The sequence below is a fragment of the Lutjanus erythropterus genome, chromosome 3, assembly GCF_056507025.1.
Source record: "Lutjanus erythropterus isolate fLutEry1 chromosome 3, fLutEry1.hap2, whole genome shotgun sequence".
NCBI lineage: Eukaryota > Metazoa > Chordata > Actinopteri > Lutjaniformes > Lutjanidae > Lutjanus > Lutjanus erythropterus.
In genome coordinates this window covers 11456961-11476507 of record NC_139319.1, presented here as the reverse complement: position 1 = coordinate 11476507, position 19547 = coordinate 11456961, and the positions used below count along the sequence as shown (strand labels likewise).

At 38.4% G+C, this 19547-nt stretch overlaps 2 protein-coding genes and 1 long non-coding RNA gene across 5 annotated transcripts in view; 2 read left to right on the top strand and 1 right to left on the bottom strand.

The window, feature by feature from the left end:
* Nucleotides 1-19547, bottom strand: part of LOC146329724 (uncharacterized) — a 42240-nt gene that overhangs the window by 14511 nt on the left and 8182 nt on the right. Inside the window, exon 4 of the long non-coding RNA XR_014769829.1 lies at nucleotides 450-580. This is a non-coding gene — a long non-coding RNA (uncharacterized LOC146329724). The remainder of the gene's footprint in view (nucleotides 1-449; nucleotides 581-19547) is intronic.
* On the top strand, nucleotides 493-10071 carry pdia2 (protein disulfide isomerase family A, member 2). The gene is made up of 11 exons (XM_084715000.1): nucleotides 493-778; nucleotides 1950-2156; nucleotides 4210-4343; nucleotides 4425-4562; nucleotides 6379-6495; nucleotides 6603-6728; nucleotides 6863-7057; nucleotides 7148-7268; nucleotides 9366-9544; nucleotides 9651-9833; nucleotides 9928-10071. Exons 1-11 carry the CDS (start codon nucleotides 493-495, stop codon nucleotides 9985-9987), a joined length of 1746 nt encoding a protein of 581 aa, XP_084571126.1. The 3' UTR covers nucleotides 9988-10071.
* LOC146329725 (lipopolysaccharide-induced tumor necrosis factor-alpha factor homolog) lies at nucleotides 11460-19045 on the top strand. Of its 3 annotated transcripts, none has more exons than XM_084715004.1 (5): nucleotides 11460-11520; nucleotides 14296-14461; nucleotides 16627-16728; nucleotides 16846-17053; nucleotides 17159-19045. In XM_084715004.1, the coding sequence occupies exons 2-5, from the start codon at nucleotides 14323-14325 to the stop codon at nucleotides 17262-17264; spliced, it is 555 nt and encodes a 184-aa protein (XP_084571130.1). In that variant the 5' UTR covers nucleotides 11460-11520; nucleotides 14296-14322; the 3' UTR covers nucleotides 17265-19045. The 3 variants fall into 3 exon arrangements, with proteins under 3 accessions (XP_084571130.1, XP_084571129.1, XP_084571128.1); XM_084715003.1 differs by lacking the exon at nucleotides 11460-11520 and adding an exon at nucleotides 11521-11635; XM_084715002.1 differs by lacking the exon at nucleotides 11460-11520 and adding an exon at nucleotides 11534-11735.

The following is a 19547-nucleotide window of genomic DNA, read 5'->3' as shown; positions in this document are numbered from 1 at the left end:
AGAGTGTTGCTGACGTTAAAATAAACAGAAACAGTGAGATAAAAGACATGCTGTGCTATCACTGTTTTTAAGCAAATGAGGGTGTGACAGGGCCCAGAGAGAAGAGTGAACATTTAAAGAAGTACACACATGAACATGCTACCATCTGCTGGATGATTGGGTCTGAAAGCTAAAGACACAACGAAGAAAATAAACATGAAAAAGATGAAAAAAGAGAGAAAGATAAAGAGGTGTACAAGTGATGAAGTTTTAACAGCGGATTAGCCAGTTTGACTGAATTCTGAATCTACAAGGCAGCATTTGATTGGCTCAGACTGGATAGAGTCCCCTGAGGTGTACCATCTGATTGGACGAGCAGGAAGGCCAGTAACATTTCGACACACACTCTTCATCTTAGACACATAAAAGGTACAAACTATCAGTGACACATGTATTGTGGTTGCCCATACCTGAGCGGAGGTACCAGAGCAGCTCAGACAGAAAAACGCCAACATGAGGACGCGCACGCTTCTGTCCATAACTCTGCTGGGCCTGCTGCTGTGGGCCTCCTGCATCCAGGCCGAGGACGGGGACGCCGACACTGAAAAACAGACAGAAACAGAAGAAGACGTGTCAGTAGAGGAGACTACAGGAGAGACAGACGAGGAAGAGGACACTGAAGAGGCACCAAAGAAAGAGAAAACAACAGAGATAGAGGAGGAGAAAGATGTGATGGTTCTCCACATCAACAACTTTGACAGAGCTCTCAGCGAAAACCAGTATTTAATGGTCGAATTCTGTAAGTAGTCATGACTTATATCTAAGGAAGAAACAGTTAAGTCTAGTACATTTAAATATACACCAAATAACAGAAAGGATACTTTCTCAGGGCACTTTTCACATCATGCAGATCTAGACCATACTCTTTATGATATTATTTACAGAGACCCAATAGTTCCTACCAAGAGCAAGTACCAAGGCGATCACTGTTAATATGAATAAACTCTTCTCTGCCCAACAGCTGTCATTAAACTCTTACAAAGTAATTTTTGAGACAATGTATGGGACATTTGTGTTACTTTTTAGAGCAAATAACATCAGTGACTACATATGTTGTGCTAAAATGGATTGTCAATGACCAGTTTTGTGTTTGAAGATGTCAAAGATGTGTACTAATAACAAAAAGAATAATAATCAATTTTATTTATATAGCAGCTTTCATACATAACATGTTTTACAGTGTGGCATAAAAAAGAAGACATAAAACAAAATGTGAGCATGCATGAATTTATAAAATAAAATGAAAAATTACAAAACAGCAGTGAAGAATTCAAAACAAGAAAACAAAAATAAATACAGAAATAAAGTATAAATAAAGTACAAGATGCAAAGATAAAAGAGAAACACTAAAATAAAATAGTAAAAACAACAGTAGAAATAACTATAATGTACTACATTATCTAACTGTCTACCTCAATAAGTAGGTCTTCAGTTGATTTTTACTTTCTTATATGAAGAAGACACACAGATATAATGGACTAATACAAATCTAAAGAGTAAAACAAACAGAGGTTAATTCTTCACCTTTAGAAACAAATGCTAAAATTAAGCTGAAGAAGGCCAAGGCATACGATATGAGACGTTATCATACAAACGTACATACACGTGGCCTCTCCTGTCCAGATGTTTCTTGGTTCAACTCTCCCACAGAAGAGGTTGTGAGGCCACGACAAGAAAAAGAGCAAAGGGGATAAAGACTGAGCCCAACTGCCACTGCTGCTATCAGCAGCTTATTTCCATGTGTATCTTATTTCCATGTGCTGCTGATAGCAAACAAAAAAAACTGGACAGAACAGAGGTCTGTGGTATTGCTGCATATCTGCTGCTCAGTGTTTCCTCTACATGGAAATACATTTAAACTCAGTCCAAGGATATTAAAAGAGACTAACTATGTGTGTTTGTGTGTGCAGATGCTCCCTGGTGTGGCCACTGTAAACAACTGGAGCCAGTTTATGCAGAGGTTGCTGGGAAGCTGAAGACAGAGGAACCAGTGATGCGTTTGGCCAAAGTGGACGCCACAGAGGAGAGAGAGCTGGCTGAGGAGTTTGACATCGTAAGCTTCCCCACCCTGAAACTGTTCGTCAACGGAGACCGCAAGCAGCCCGTCGACTTCACCGGTAAACACAAACACAGACGTAACTTAACCGTAGACTACATTGGTAAAGCTGCTCCTTTTCAGATTCACAAGTCTATGTGCCTACGTCATCATTAACCCTGTGGCCTGAACAGCCACCACCTGATTCTGATGAGTGTGTGTGTACCGACGAACCTGTCTGCTGTCTTCTGTAGGCCTTAAGTTATTTGACTGAATTAACCACATTTTGTGTCTTTAATGTTTGACTGTGCAAATTAACTGCACTTTATTTTTTGATTTACAGTTAAACTTTTTGGGCAACACACTTATTTTCTTTCTTCTTGAGAATTAGATGAGAACACTGATACCACTTCTCATGTCTGTGAGTTAACTATGAAGCTTTACCCAGGAGACTATTTGCTTAGCTCAGCTTAATTTAACTTTGCATATAGATTAAAAACAGCTATACTAACTCTACCTATCAGCCCCTCTGAATTTTACTAATTATTGTTTAAACTAGGATTGATTTGTTGTTATGATAGGGGAATTCAACATTTCACATACAAATAGCCCAGTGCCTAACCTCCTGTAAAACCATAACACGTCATTTTTACACCTTAGTTTTTTCAAGAAGTAAATAATTGAGCAATAGCTAACATGTTACATATGTACTCCTGAAACAGAGACAGGACAGGCAAGTAGTTTCCCTCCTGTTTCCAGTCTTTATGCTAAGCTAAGCTAACTGGTTGGTGACACGCAGCTTCATATCTAGGATACAAACATGAGAGTGATGTTCTCATTTCACTCTCAACGAGAGAGTGTTTCCCTAAACTTGCAAACTATTAGCAAACTTGCAGCCCTGGTAGTTTTTAAAAACTTTGGTAAGAGATCATGCTAATAATTTCCTCCTGCTTCAAGTCTTTATACTAAGCTAACCTAACTGTCTGCTGACAATAGCTCCATAGTTAATGCACAGATCTTCTTCACTAACTTTCAGCAAAAATATGGGAATAAATGTGAATATGTTTTCTCCAAAAATGTTGACTATTACTTTAAATAGTAAAATACAACAATGGTTTCCTTGTTCCTTGTTGAGCTAACATAACAGGGAGTGAGGATTTAGTTTCATATTTAGCAAAAAGACATGAGAGTAGAATCAATCTTCTCATTTAACTCTCTGCAAGAAATACAGTATTTTCCAAAATATTACTATTACTTTAATTAGTTACTGTTCCATTTTTTTATTTTTTTTTGGAGATAGCCATGCTAACTGTCTCCCCCTGGTTTCAGTCTTTATACTAAGCTAAGCTAGCCTTCTACTGGCTGTAGCTTCACATTTACTACATGGATCAATCTTCTCATTTAATTTTCAGCAAGAAAGTGCATTGTTTTGTTTTTTTTAATGTCAAACTATTACTTTAAGCAGTAAAATGTAATGCTGTTAGACATATTTTAGACATATTTTATATGAAGCTAAGCTAACCTTCTACTGGCTGTAGCTCCAGAATTACTGCACAGATCAATCTTCTCCTTTAACTTTTAGCAAGAAAGTGAGCAAGTTTATTTCCCAAAATGTTGATCTGTTAATTTAAGTGATGGGTTTTCAACAGGGGGTCTGAGACTCTCTGGGGGTCCACAGAGCTACTGCAGAGGGTGCTCCAAATTATTGTTTGAATCCAACACATTATTAGCAAAGATAAATCAGCTTATTTGTTAAAAAACAAACTGAAAAAATATAATTATAACAACACTGTCAAAAGGCTCCCGAAGAATCCTTGAATATGATTGAAACATATTGGCCAATTGGCTGTATTATTATCCCAAGTATACAGACACTCTTTGTAACAAGCAAATAATTCTGACATACCTCCACCTCAGAAACCACATGCTGATGTGTTAACAGTTCCTTCATACAACAGCAGCCTATTTGTCTGAATCACCATATTTTTGCATATTCTTTTCTGACCTGGTGGGTTTGAGCTACATTGTGACCTTTTGTTCTCTGTTTATCTCACATCTTGGTGTGTTAAAGCACCTGAAATGACGCTGACATGACTTGATGTGGCTGAATTTGTTTATGTTTGCGTGTTTTGCAGGTAAGAGGTCAGAGGAGGGAATAATCCAGTGGATGAAGCGTCGTACAGGCCCTGGTGCTCCAACGCTCGACTCTACAGACTCTGCAGCTCAATTCATCAAGTCCCATAAGATTGCTGTTGTGGGATTCTTTGATGTATGTTTATCTATTTTGCCTATCCTTACTGATAAATCACATATTTATATTTACTTATACTTTGATTTACACATATTTTAGAATCTGGAAAGTGAAGCAGCCAAGGTGTTCAAGGAAATTGCCTTGGACATGACCGACACTGAATTTGCTTTGTCAGAGAGTCCTGAGGTTTTCCAGAAGTATGAAGTAAAAGCCAACACCGTGGTGCTCTTCAAAAAGGTACAACCATGTTATGATTCTCACTGAAAGGCACAGAGTCAAGTGTGATACAAAAAGCTGTGATGATGTTAGCTTTGCCGCCATCTAGTGCCTAGAGATGGTGCATGCAGTATGTTCTTTTTTGAGAACCAAATGTCCTCACAACGATATAAAGGCGAAGATATTTTGCTGATTCTGCCTTTAATGAACAGGTTTCTAAATCTAGAATAAGGACAAGGCTTGAGTTAGGTTTGTGGTTGCATCTAGCCATATAACAGAAGGTAAAGGAAAAGTTTAGGCCTGCAACTACTGTCATGATTATCTGTATTATGGATTAATTTGTTAGGTATTATTTCAATTAACTCACTGATTGTTTAAGGTTAATGGAGGACAATTGCCAGGACAAATATATAAATAAACAACATAATAATTTTAATTTTTATGATCTGTCAGAGTCTCTATTTGAAGTGACTTATGTACTAATGTGTCCATTATTTTTGACTGTTTCAGTCAGTTTGTTGCCTTAAGCCTATGTAGAAGAGTTGGTAGACTTTTTAAATGTCTGTGCCAGGGGCCCATTGTCTCATAATCTCTCTGTGGTTTATTTTGTTTAATTTATTTGTGTGTCCATGACCCATGTCAGATTAAATCTGTGTTTTTGTTATGTTTCATGAATACCTGGACAGGTGTTTTATGTGGATGTTTTTTATGATGGCATCAAATCAAATTGAAAGTTGCTTGTTTTATCCAACCATCAGTCCAAACACAAAGATGTTGAATTTTCAAAGGTATAACAGAGAAAAGCAGAAAATCTTCACAAATGACAAGCTGAAGCATCCACCTGTTTTGGTAGATTTACTTGGCACATGAAATACACAACTAAAGAATAATCAAATTTATTGCTGGTTATTTTTCTGTAAAATGACACTGATTTATAGACCTACAAAAGATTAGGAGGTTAAAGGGATAGTTTGGGATTTTTAATAGAGCTTTTATGAAGCATTTATCCATAGTCAGTGTATTACCTACAGTAGATGGTGGTTGGTGTGGCCCCAGTTTGAAAAAGCAGCAGCAGCACCGGTGTAAAAGGCTGAATACTGTACTACTGTGGACAGGTTCAGCAGCAAAATGTATTTTAGACACCTAAAAAAATCTGTCAAAGTGTGCACTTTATCTGTAATATTTTCATTGCTTTACCTTGCCATCAAATAACCTTTTTTCAAAGGGGAACTGAGGTTATATCTCTGCTTAAATTGCTCTTTCCACCACCAAACGCCCTGGAGAAAAATGACTTTATCCCTCAGGTCATGGGAGTTTATGTTCCCCTGCTGCCTCGATCGGTTAGTTTGTTTGTGTTATTGTGTGACTACTTTGTTTTAAAGGGATAGTTTGGATTCACTGACTTCACACAATGATACAAACAAGCTAACAGACTGAGACAGTGGTAGACCAGCAACTCCTGTGTTCTCTGAGGTAAAATTACTGTTTTTAACCAAAGGAATCTGTGAGAGTGATATTCAGCTTATGTAGCAACGTCATCTTATCAGAAAAGGCTGTCTGACAGCAAGGTAAAGCTGTGACAATATTCTAAATACATGGTACACTTAAACATTTAAATTTTACTGCTGACCCCATTTACAGCAGCACATTGCATAGCACACTGGTACTCCTGTTTCCCTGTTTCCAAACTGGGGGCCTATCGACCAGCATCTACTGTAGATAATACATTGACTATTGATAAGTACCCCATACAAACCAGTTCAAATAATCCAGACTATCCCTTTAAGGTTAGGTCTATCAGCCTTGAGTAAAACAAATGTGTGTGTGTGTTTGCTAGTTTGATGAAGGCAGAGCAGACTTTGTGTTGCCAGAAGATGGGAAGCTGGAGAAAAGTAATGTCACCACCTTCATCAAGGAAAACAGCCTGGAGCTGATCATCCCATTCAACCAGGAGGTAACACAAACATACACACAAGTAAACACACACTCTGATGCATGCTTACAAAATTCATATTACAGGTAAGACTATATTCAAATGATGCTGAATTTGCGTGTTTTCAGACCGCAGACAAGATCTTCACCTCCAGCATCCACCAGCACAGCCTGCTGTTCATCAACTCCTCTGTGGAGAGTCAGGCAGCCCTGGTGGACCAATCCAGGGCTGTTGCCAAAAAGTTCAAGGGCAAGGTAACACTCTAATGTGTGTGCGTGAGTGTATGTGTGAGTATCTTTAAGAGAAAGTCAGTGAAAAAAAGACATAAAACTCCATTCAAACCTTCTGTCTTTTTTATGACTCGTGTGTGTGTGCGTGTGTTATGTAGATGCTGTTCGTTGTGCTTGACGTGACAGCAGACATTTCTCATGTGCTGAAATACTTTGGCGTGACCGAGAAAGACGTCCCAACTACACGCGTCATCAACATGGACACAGGAAAGAAGTTCACCCTCACTTCTGAGGATTTCACAGCAGAGTCACTGGAACAGCTGTGCCATGAGGTTATAGATGGCACTGCCAAGGTAACACACACTAACGCACAAACACGCACATTTCATATTCAGTCACACAGCAGCAGTAAACCAAGTAACTTCTCTTTTTCTGTGGTGCAGCCCTACTATCGATCTGAAGAGATCCCAGAGGACTGGGATAAAGAACCAGTCAAAGTCCTGGTGGGGAAGAACTTTGAGTCTGTTGCTTTGGACCCAACCAAAAACGTGTTTGTGGAGTTCTGTAAGTCAGTTTGTCTGCCTGCCTGAGTCTGCACTGTAAACCTTAAACTGGAATTCAGTGAAATTAACTTCTCTTTTATCCCTAAACTTAATCAAATGGTGAATTTTGAATTTTGAATTTCCACATTGAAGCTATTTCAGACCATAAAATCAGCTCTACATTTAAAGGACCATTGCGTAGGATTTAGTTGCATTCTTCCAAGTGTGTAGGAGACCCTGCAGTGGCCAGAAAACTCAACTGAAAAAACTCAAAATGCTATATGCTGTATAGAAACATGTCAGTGCAACATGAAAGGCTATATGAAAGAGGACCCACGCCCTCTGTAGATATTAACAGCTCATTCTATGGTAAAAAAAAAACAAACAATTTTTATCAGGTGATTATACAATCATGAAAACATACTGATGGAATATTATATTCCATTTCTTCCATATTCTATCAATAACTCCCCATAAATCTTACACACTGGGCCTTTAAATTATGAGCTGAATTGATGTCCTGCTTAAAGTTCATCAATCTCTGGGCCCTATTGTCTTGACATTGATTTAGCCTCTTGGAGCAAAGCCCAGTGTTTCTGGGCACCCTGTGTAGCCAATGGACATCTGAAGATAGCAGATACCAGAACAAGACTTCCTCTTCCATGCACCAGCCATTGTCTACGGTCTAATGAGCAATTTGAGATGCAGGAATGGAGTTTGGGGCAAATCTTTATAAGCAGAAATCTGCATATGAATAAAGATGTATTTTTAGAAAAGCTACATCATGATCTGACTACAGCCAATGGGTCATGCACACATATGGAGATATCTGTTTAAAGAGGTCATGTGTTCACAAACTCATCAAATTACAATTCTGGCTATGTCTGAAATCACTGACCACCTACCACTAGCTTCTAGCTACTCACAGGCCATAATGTACACAGAATTCCTTGACTGTCAACAACGAGAAAGGTGTTGCTCAGTCAACTGGGTGGTCGGGCCGACCCAGTCCTCTTGTCATAGAGCACAGCATTAGTTCTAGACCAGCTCATATTATGTGTATAGCCTTATTTGGCAACCAATAAAAAATGACCAATGACAGCCTGTAATGACCACAGCTATACTTTACTTTCCACCATTTAATTTGAGTGCACATAAAAAAATTTGGTGTGTTGTCCATAGCAGGTAGCCTAAAAGACTTCGTAAAAAAATGCTTTTTGTCAAAAAAAAAAGTGATGATTCCTAAATAGTTGGAAATGCAAATGAGTATAGGAGGGATTGATTTTGGATACAGCCAGTAGGCTCATACAGTCTTTGCATCATACAGGGAATTTCCAACTGGGTCGCGGCAGATGGCCGCCCATCCTAGAGATTATAATATTATATTATAAAGAGTACAGTCTAGACCTACTCTATATAAAATATCCCCTGAGATAACTTCTGTTTTAATTTAGCACTATATATACATATATATATACACACATACACACACACACACACACACACATATACACACACACACACACACACACACACACACACACACACACACACACACACACACACACACACTTGACATAAATATCATTAACATCAACATCCAAGTCGTAACCATAACTAGAAAATTTGGATTTGTCTGAAAGCTCTGATGTTTCCAATCCGGATCTAAACATACAAAGTGTCTGAAAAAGCAAACAAACGTGGATTAGGGCTGCACGATATTGGAAAAAACTGACATTGCGATTTTTTTTAACCCTGCGATAAATATTGCGATATGAAAAAATACAAGAATTTTCACCAGATGACTTGAATAGCACTTTATGTTACTGCTGCCATCTTGTGGACAATTAACCTGCACTGATCTTGCGACTCACTGCATATGCAGGAGCGTGGTCTGCTTTGGCAAACTGATGATGATGATGATGATGATGATGATGATGATGATGATCATTGTTTGGTCTAAGACCCTGCAGAATGCTTCAGTCTGAAATAAGCTGAATTAAGTAGAGAAACATAATGTCATGCAGTGTAGACTTAAGGAATCCCACTGACATCAAACCAGTTACCAGATGTGCCCTTTCATCTCCTAACAGTGTTGTGTGTTTGTGTGTGTGAACAGATGCTCCATGGTGTGGACACTGTAAGGAACTGGCTCCCATCTGGGACCAGCTTGGTGAGAAGTACGCAAACAATGACACTATCATCATAGCCAAGATGGACGCCACAGCCAACGAGGTGGAGTCTGTTGACATTCAAGGATTCCCAACGCTCAAATACTTCCCAGCTGGTGACAAAGAGGTACCCACACTCACACACGTGTCACCCTCAAAGAAACATTAGTTTTGCAAAGTTTTTTCATTATTTTCATCTTCCACTTATCCTGTCCTCCTTTGTTGTCCTGCAGGTGGTTGACTACACAGGAAAGAGGGATCTAGAGACCTTGTCTAAGTTCCTGGATGATGGAGGAGTGATGCCTGTGGTGACAACTGATGAGGATGATGAGGATGACGAGGATGGTGAAGACTTTGGGGAAGTTGAGGATAGCGAGGGAGGAGAAGAAGGCGATGACGATGGTGATGATAGCGAGGTCTGTATTTTTGCCTCTAGTTTACGTCCCATAAAAAACTAAAAAAAAAACTACTCCACTCACAGTTCTTCCATTTCATTTTTCTCTTTTTCAGGAGACTGATGAGTCTGCAGAGGTACCGAACAACAAAACAACATCTAAAGATGAACTGTGAAGTCACTTTGGTTACCGGCCAATCAGGATCAACCTAGCATCTTCCATTTTTTTCTTAATAAAATTAATTTGGGTTACAAACAAAAATATGTTGTGTTCTTATGACTATTTTAAATGGGCTTAAAACACTGTATAGATTTGTCTTAATACTTAATTTGATTCATAATACTTGATTTTACTGTCAACAAATGTAACTTATTTTTATTTAATTTTTCTAAATGTCTGGTGGTAAATTTGCATTTTTTTTTTACTTTCAAGTGTAATCAAAACCATAATAAAATATAAACAAGTTTGTCATACAAGACAACAATGTGATACATTAACAAGTGTTCATTATTTACAATTGCCATTAAAGTCAACATAATCAGAACGTCTGCAAGTGGATAAACAGTTAAGACGGGTCAGTATGCAGAGAACGAAGAGATTTGAGGTTAATAGTCAAAAGTACAAATGATCAGGAAGCAGAAAGAAAGAAAAAAGAAAGAAAGAAAGAAAATCATTACAGTGTCAACACACAGGAGGAAGTAGATTGAAAGATAGAAACAAAGTTGTGTCTCATTCCTAAGTGACATCCAGACAAGACAAACAAGCTTAAAGTGTCATAAATAATGGTGGATGATTTAGTCTCTGGGGGGCAACAGGCAGTGCTGTCTGATAGAAGGAGGTGCATTTTCTAAGAACATACTGCAGAACATAAACAAATAGAGAAGAAACCATAGATCGACTTGTGTGAGTACCAAGATACAGTCCATCAAGACAGGCTAGTGGCTCCATGAGGTTGCACATTAGCTAAATGCTAACCTCAGCATGGTAACACACTCACAAACATCCATCTACTAGAAGTGAAAACTTTCATTAGTAAATGAAAACTGGTGAAAGTTGGTAGCACTTGATGAAACCCTATGCTACCCTAAAAGCTCATGAACACACCAATGTTGGAAGAACAACTACCCCGCTCTGGAAATGGGATCATCTGAGAAGCATGTGAATGCAACATAAAAGTGGGGACAGTCTGTGCAAAAAAGGTTGGATGATATGAATGAATGAAAAAGTCTTTACTGAAAATGCCTGGTGATTTATGTATATTTATTTAGCCTTCATAACTACAAATACTCAATTTGTTGGTACTAATAATTTCTACTCAACTATTATTTTGTAACATTGACTTCTAGTTTTCTTACAAACAGTCAGTACATAGTACAGAAAAAATACTTTTATATTCACATTGATTGATTCTGTTTTGTTTCTTGGTAAATTAAAGAATGTGTATAAGTGAAGCAAATATTGCAGATATTACAGTATTATTTCACTAACGGCTGCACTGTAAATAAAGTGATACCAGAGAATGACTGTACATTTAGGAAACAGGTGACTATAGGGAGGGAAACATGTAAAGAGGGTTGGTTTTCAGTCTGTGGGAAGCAAAATGTTTCTAATTCCAGAGGAAAACAGGTTCAACAGGCTGTGATGTCACAACTGTCACCAACATGGTACGCCTTTTCTCCTGCTGGCCAAGCTTCCTCATTTGTCCAAGGTAAGACCGCTGCTCTGATATATCTCACACATCACACTGTTTAATTATTAGTGAAGACAGGACGTATACTATATTCTTTACGGGCAGTATTTGGAGTTCTTCACGGAGGAGGCAGGTCTGTGCCCGTTTGGATCTGATTCTAGGGCTTGGATGTACCTTGTTTACATAAGAGAAGAGTCCCATGTGAGCTAGAATTTCTTGGCTGCATTCGGCAGGTGTGTTTAATGGCTAATACAGCTGGTTTTAGGTGACAAATTGGCAAGAAAACAAGTCTTATGAGTAAGCAGTAAAGTGTGATGACATGATTCAGGATTACCTGTGTTAAGTGCCACATACATATTATGATACTGTGTCATTTTGAGCTTAAATTAACTGTTTAACTGAGCCTTTGAACTGTGTTCGACTGATGGTATGACTAATTTAAAATAGTAGATACTTAACATTAATTTAAGAGTAAAGCTATTTTCTTTGATTCTAATCTCTACTCTGTATTCTTACTCTCTTATTAAAGTACATACAGAGGTCTGGATCTTTTTTTTTTAATGTACTTATTCTATATTATAACGAGACAAGGAGCTGAAACTGTGCATATTTTTGGAGTGATTTTTACATTTTAATTTAGAAAGTAAGTGAGAATAATGTAGTATTACAGGGTGTAATTATTATATTGAAGAAATCTACAGGATATCTACAGTACTTTGTTTTTGCTCTGACTATACTGTAATACTGCTCTGTGTGTGTGTGTGTGTGTGTGTGTGTGTGTGTGTGTGTGTGTGTGTGTGTGTGTGTGTGTGTGTGTGTGTGTGTGTGTGTGTGCGCGCACGTTGATTTGTTACTGTCACTTTAAATCTCAGTTGCTCTGGCTAAAATTCAGACTGGTGTTCTCATGCAAGTGTACCTCTCTATTGTTTAATGTGTAGTAATGGAGGGAGGAGTTGATACCAGTAACTCCCACAACACAATCAGAGCTGCAGCAGTGTAAACATCGCACAGTACAGAGAGACTAAGAGTTCAGATGTTCACAGTACCTAAAGTACTTTGAAACTCATGTAATTTTTCATCTATGTTCAGTGCCTTCATACACCCTGGGCTGATAACAAGAAGCAGTGTTGCCAGTTAGAGATAGTAATGATAATAGATTCCAGCTGAAAGTATTCAGAACCTTTACTGACGTAAAACACCATTCTGTGAAAATACTCCACTACAAGTAAAGGTGCTTCATTTAAAACATAATTTTAACCTACTACAGCTATAACTGGTTATGAAACAGTCTCAATTAAATACTCTACAGGACCTACATAAGCAAACATGACCATTAGCAAGAAGACTGGCTATTTCAAATGAAATGAATCCATGTTTACATTTTTCCAGCCAGTTAAAAAGGAAGCAGGAAGATTTAGACAATTTTATTTTAGATTTATTTGTATATTTTGTGATTTTGGCATTGGAAACACGAGTTTTATCCACAGAGGTCTCCAAAATGAACACAATGGGAAAGTTCCTTGCAGTAGTTTTAAGTCATAGTATGTAATATGAGCAAATTATCATTATCAGCAGAAAAGAGCAGGATCACTTGTTGACCGATGCGATTGTCACTCTAGACAACAACGCTGTTGTTTTACTCCACTCCTCTTTTTGATTCCAAAATGCCACCAGGCTATATAAAATCAGACTCTGGGGCAGCTTTATTGTTTGGATCAATATAAAAAAAGACAAAGGCAGCATAGAGGCAAACCTTTGTTGCATCAATAGTGCACAATTTTTGTGTAAAGAAGAACTTTGATTCCTTCTCAATGGATTTTTGGTCCTTCGTATAGAGATACGGTTTTTTACTTCCCGATACCTAAACTTTCACACCAATCCAATACCAGTGCGTTAAGAAAATATTGATAATTATTTTGTAACAGCTGTATAAACTTTAAAAAATGGCACAGAGGACACTGCTGGGAAGTTACAGGGTCCCATGTCGGGGGTTAAGAAATTACAAAGTATCTGATCGGCTCATAGACTCACATACTCGTTGATACCTGATTCAGTATTTTAGGCTGTACAAATCAGATGCTGGTATCGATATCGGAACAAGTTTAGAGAGCCAGTATTGTCTGTTCCTGGTTTTATTTCAGTGTCTTTGACAAATGAACCATCTCAGTGAGGAAATCACATCTGCTGACAAAGGCTCTGAAATCATGGCTGAAAATTTGAGTAAAGATAATTTTGTCAGACTGCTTCTTCCTAAGTTAGGAATGAACTTTAACTGTACACTAGTTGTGCGGTAAACAACATAACTCATCAAAACTGACATTTGGCCTGCACTACCATGTACACTAATCGTAATTTCCCGTTTATATTGTTCCTATTTTTATATTTCCCTTGTTTATAATGTTCCTGTTTTTACTTTTATATTTTCCTTGTTTAAATTGTTCCTATTTTTTGTATTCTCTTTTGCTTCTATTTTTACATTTTATTTGTTATATTTTTATTGATGCTTCTTTATATTTTTGCCATCTATTTTGCTGCTGTAACACCTTAGATTTCCCAGCTGTAGGACTACTAAAGGAATATTTTATCTTATGTTAACTTTACATCCAATTTCATTGAAATATTCAGAATAAGAACAAATTAATAAACAGGTAAAAAAAAAATAACCTCCTTGAAGGAATCATGAACAAAACATGATGCAATAAATAGGAGAAAATGCAGGTTTCATTTGCTAAATGCCAGCATCTATTTTTGTGTTTGCATATGAATTATCTGCTGTCTCCTCTTTATCACCAGCTTCCTGTCTGACTGGATGATCTCCTGATGGAACCCCCTTCATATGAGGAGTCCAGTCTCCACCCTGCTGCTCTCAGCACACAAGCATTCAACAGCCTTCCTCCCCCCTCCTACGACGCCTCCATCCCCTCCCCCTCAACACCTCCTCCCACCTATGGAGAAGCAGGTAAGATAAAATCTCACTGGTTCCTCTTTTACCCAATTCTTTCACAACTCATGTGAGAGAGGTAGCTGGAAACACATCTTTTGTTTCTTTGTTTCATCCTCAGTCCATACTGTTTTTCACACACGAAAACGAAGCTTTCTGAGAACAGTATACAGTATGGATAAATCAGGTGGCTGCTTTTTATTTTAGTGTCACTGGGAAAAACAGAGCTTTATAAAACCATCACAAAAGGCTGCTTAGACAACGTCGTAGACTATGTGTCAGTAAAGCTAAGAAGCCAATTGTTGCCTTCAATTATCTCTGCCAGGTATAAGGCCACATTCACACAGAGTCAGGCATTGTGGCAATTCAAATTCATTTTGAATGGGGGGAAGTGGATTTAGGCTATCCTGGTGGAGGTGCAAAAAAAAAAACAGCAAGATGCAGAACAAAAGTTGAAACGGTAAACTTTTGCAGAAACACAACTCAGTGGCCAATCATGTGCTGTTGATTAGACTTCTTTCTACAGTCAGCCTGAAATATCAATGAAAACCGGACCCATACAGGTGAAGTTAATGATGATACTCTACAGTTTTGAACAGGTCTGATTTATTTTGTGTTCACTATCTGGGTCTAGCTTGCAGTTTATGCTGCAAAGCAGTGTCATCCAGATGCTTCCTTTGGTTCGTGTCCATGTGTTTGATAGAGAGTCAAACAGAAAAAGGTACATACTGAACGAGGAGAGAGCGCGCTGGCAGGGAGCAAGCCAGTGAATCAAAGAAAGAAAATGATATTTTCTGATTGTTTCACTGCAATTTTATTCTCAGCACAAATAAATACCCCCGCACACGCCCCACAACCCTAATGCTGATCACCACAAAGCCTGATTTTATCTCAATGTGGAGATCATGCATGCCTGTGTACCGCAGTGTGTTAGTGTACAAGTGTTTGTTCTATCCACAACTAATCTCACATACTACTTGACCTATATGACTGCATACCCAAGAAACTCCTATGGCTGCAATGATTCACAATTTCTGGGGGAAAAAAATATATATATATATATATATTGACTGTTCAATTTTATTCCAACTGCTGACTCCTCACTCCTCTTAACCAGTCAGTAGGGGCCACAAGAGACAACTTTTAGGCTAAAAATAAGGCTTGCCTAGTCTGTTATCAACCGCATTTTGACCTTTGTCGTGGCTCAAAAACTGCCATCTATAGAAAGGTTTTGTTTCACTTAAACCATTCATGGTTGCTACATTTTCTGACAAAAATCAACATAAATAGACATTAGTAACGATAACGCTGCTGTGTACTCGACTATGTTGGCACCTATGCACAATCACAGAAAAAGTTATGAGGTAACTAAAGGTAGGCTTGGGCAGTATCAACTCAACTCTATTCCACTGCAGAGAGCACTCCCTCCACAGAGGTGGAGCCGATTGTCACAGAAACAATTCCTCCAATTGGGGAAAAAAACACACACTAAGGAGCTTTGCTTTGGTCTTGAGAAGCTGCAGCCTTTATTCACTGACAAACTGGAACCTTAACTGTACATTTACTGCCAGACAAACAACTTCTCTGCTCACCCTTTCCTCCATATGCAGCACACATTCAACATCACTCTGCTACCATAAACAGATTAATAGGGCTGCCACTTGCTCTCTCTCTCCTGCTACTTTACTCGACCACTGGTCTGCAGTGTTTGTTAGCTTAACTTTATCATTGGAACAAAATGCCAAATACTCCCAGGGCAGAGGCATTTCTCTTTTTTACTAGTTAGTCCGCTGCTGCATCAAGAGACTGACTTCTGATGGTGCGTGCTGTGCACTACAGTACATCCCCTCGATACTTCATCTCCAAGTTGGTTTAACAGAAAGAGGACCATCTGTATTTTTGACAATAATGATAATCACACCGTCTGGATTTCTTAATACCCTAGTATACTATAATACTTGATTACCATACCTAAAGGTTGTCTTATAATGTTACTGACACAGAGCCCCTAGTCCTCACTTGGCTGGCGTACAACATTGTTTTGTGAAAGCTCCGAAATACCAAGATAACTTTGGTGAAACTAAATTTGGGGGGAAGAAAAAAATGCTGTTTTAGTGCACAGGGAAAGAAAAAGGGAAAGAAAAAGGGCCTTCATATGGACACTTTTTTTTTTTTTGTTACAGTCCAGCCAGATCCTTTTCCTGTCCTGACTCCACCCAGGGCACCAACTGCTGTGACATCACCTTCACAAAGCACTGGAATCGTAATCCATCCAATTACACAAAGTACTAAAGTTTCACCTTAACTACTGCTCTTAATAGCATAAAACAACTGGGCAAGTGAAAATAACATTTGCTTCTTATTTTATTCCCTCTGTCCTCCCTGTATCTTCTGAATTTCAGTTAGTGTAACACCGTCTGTCAGCGCCATACAAACTCAGCCAGTTGTTGTGGTGACACAGCCACAGCCTGTTCCTATCGAAGTGATGTATCTGAGAGACGTCCCCGGTCTGGTCCGCTGCCCACACTGCCACCACGTCGTCACTACTAAAGTCACATACCTGCCCGGGAAGGCTGCCTGGTGCATGTGTATACTTCTCACAGTGATGGGGTGAGACACACACACATGAACATTGAACATCAGAGTGCTCAGCCAGCTTTAACAAACCCTTCATCCTTTATGTGTTTGGTCTCTGCATGTGTTTGTGTGTTTCAGGTTGATCTGTGGTTTCTGTCTGATACCGTTCATGGTACGCAGCCTACAAGATGCACATCACTCCTGCCCACAGTGTGGAAACCATCTGCACATATACACAAGATGACACCGTCAGGATTAATATAGCTCCTCTTGTCTTCAGTCCACACAAAAAACTCAAAACACTCGTAACATATTTTTGTCATAATCCGGATAAATAAATGTTTGTCATAAGCTAGCAATGTAAACAGCTCACTCCTCAGCCTACACAGGGGTGCAAGGGTGTATTTAAGTGATGATAAGTCTGTGTGATCTAATATTTCTACTGAACATGGAGATGGACTGAGTAGTGGCTTATGCTGCATGAGCAGTTTCAGAAGTTTCTACAGACTTTTTTACACAACTTTTCCGCCATAATAATTATGACAGTTGGAATCTTCAGGAATTCAAACTCACCACTGCCTTTTACTATGAAGGACAAACTCCCATCTTTTCCAATCAGCAGCCACAAAGGGTGCGTATATTATACTAAAATTATTTAATCTTCAGTCTTTAATGTGATCTTTAATATTTTAAACCATTTTTCAAATGCAGACAGGCATTTCTAATACACAGAGGAAAACTAGGCAAAAACATGTTTTGCACTTTTGACCTTTTGTAAGAATGTACTGTTAGGGTTGAAATTACAGGCCCAGTTTGTTAGATTTAGGGGCAGCTAGTGGCTGAATGTAGCAGAAATAGAATATAATATTCATAATAATATTCATAAGAATGTTTTCATTAGTGTATAAATCACCTGAAAATAAGAAACTGTTTATATATCCAGAGGGTGCACATCCTCTTCCTTGGAAGCTGCCATGTTGCTCTAGTTATAGTCTCCTTTACTGTAAGTTTTTTGTGAGTTTCGCAGCCACTGTAGCTTCTCCTACACATTTGGAAGGGGAGGGTGAGTGTGCGTGCAAGTGTTTGCTATGTTCAAGCTCACCACTAGATGCCACTAAATCCTACACACTGGTCCTTTAAAATTAATGAGGGGGAGGAGAATACGGAGTTTGTCCCTGCCTGTGCATATGACACCTTTTTACAACGTGTGTGTATAGACAAAAGACGAAGCAGAGGACATTTATGATGAACAAGATGATCTCCGGGACTTAATTCATTCATAGTTTTGTTTTTAAACTTTTTTTTTCTATATTTAAATACCAAAAGAACAAAATCAAAAATGTTTACTTCAATGAGGAAGGGAGCAACTTGTCCAGGCTTGAATACCAGATGTGATGTTCTTTGTTAAAGCAACCAAAGCCTGTTATAAAATACATAGATTTTATGTGCTGTAATTTATTTTTCTGCATAATTCCACTTTTAAAGGCCCTGCACATCCAAGATAACGGATGACTTAACACATTTTGACAGATGATACCTTTCTTCAGGACTGCACGGGCATGTACAGACTGCGCCACTGACACCTCCCTTGCTCTCCTGTTAGTTTTGTTGCACCTGTTTGGGCGGTGGTAACACCTTTATCATACTTATTACTACATGGAAGTTAGGTAACCTGATGTTATTCTAGTCTATAAATGCCACCTATGTGGGTGTGTAGGGCCTTTGACAGATACAAGACTAACTGAATTTAAAACAATAATTTTGGTTGCTGTGAAAAATGTTTACACCTGTAGAGTTTGCTCATACTGGAGTCAAGCTGATTTATAATTTGAATTACGATCAGTTAAGAAACACAAAATTGTGAGTTGTAATCTATGACTCAAAGTGTGTATAGAGTAAAACAATGCAGATGATGTCTTTATATTATGAATTGCTGTGACACATACTTAGGTATCACTTACAGTATGTACAACTCCAGTCAATGAAGGCAATTATATTCCATAAACTTTTTTTTTTAATTCAAAACCATGTCATAAATTTTCCTTTGCATTACTTTCCACTGTTAAATAACCACCATAACTACAGGTTATAGCTTAAAATACAGTGCACAGTTTCCCTCTTCTTGACAGAATTTTATTTAGATTAGAAGATTGAGAAACAAGACTGATACCAGTGGGTTAGCTTCGCTTTGCGCAAAGACCACAGGTATGGGGGCGCACATGGCCTGGCTAGCTAGGAGTGACTTCCTACAGTCTTGTCGTTACTTTCAGGTTGCTGGGCAACCAGTTAAGACTGCTTCATTCCACAACAGTTATCCTAACTGCTAATCTTGTCAAAATCAGATATAAAAGCCTAAATTATCTATCTTTTTGCGTTGGGCTATATTTATTGTGTAAGGGACAAAGTACTGTGAGCAGGTCATTATTGTGAAATAAATCCAGACAGCCACATAACAATGACCTGCTCACTGTACATTATCCTGCTTGTTACACAGTTACTTGCCAAAATAAAATCAAAAATTTGAAAC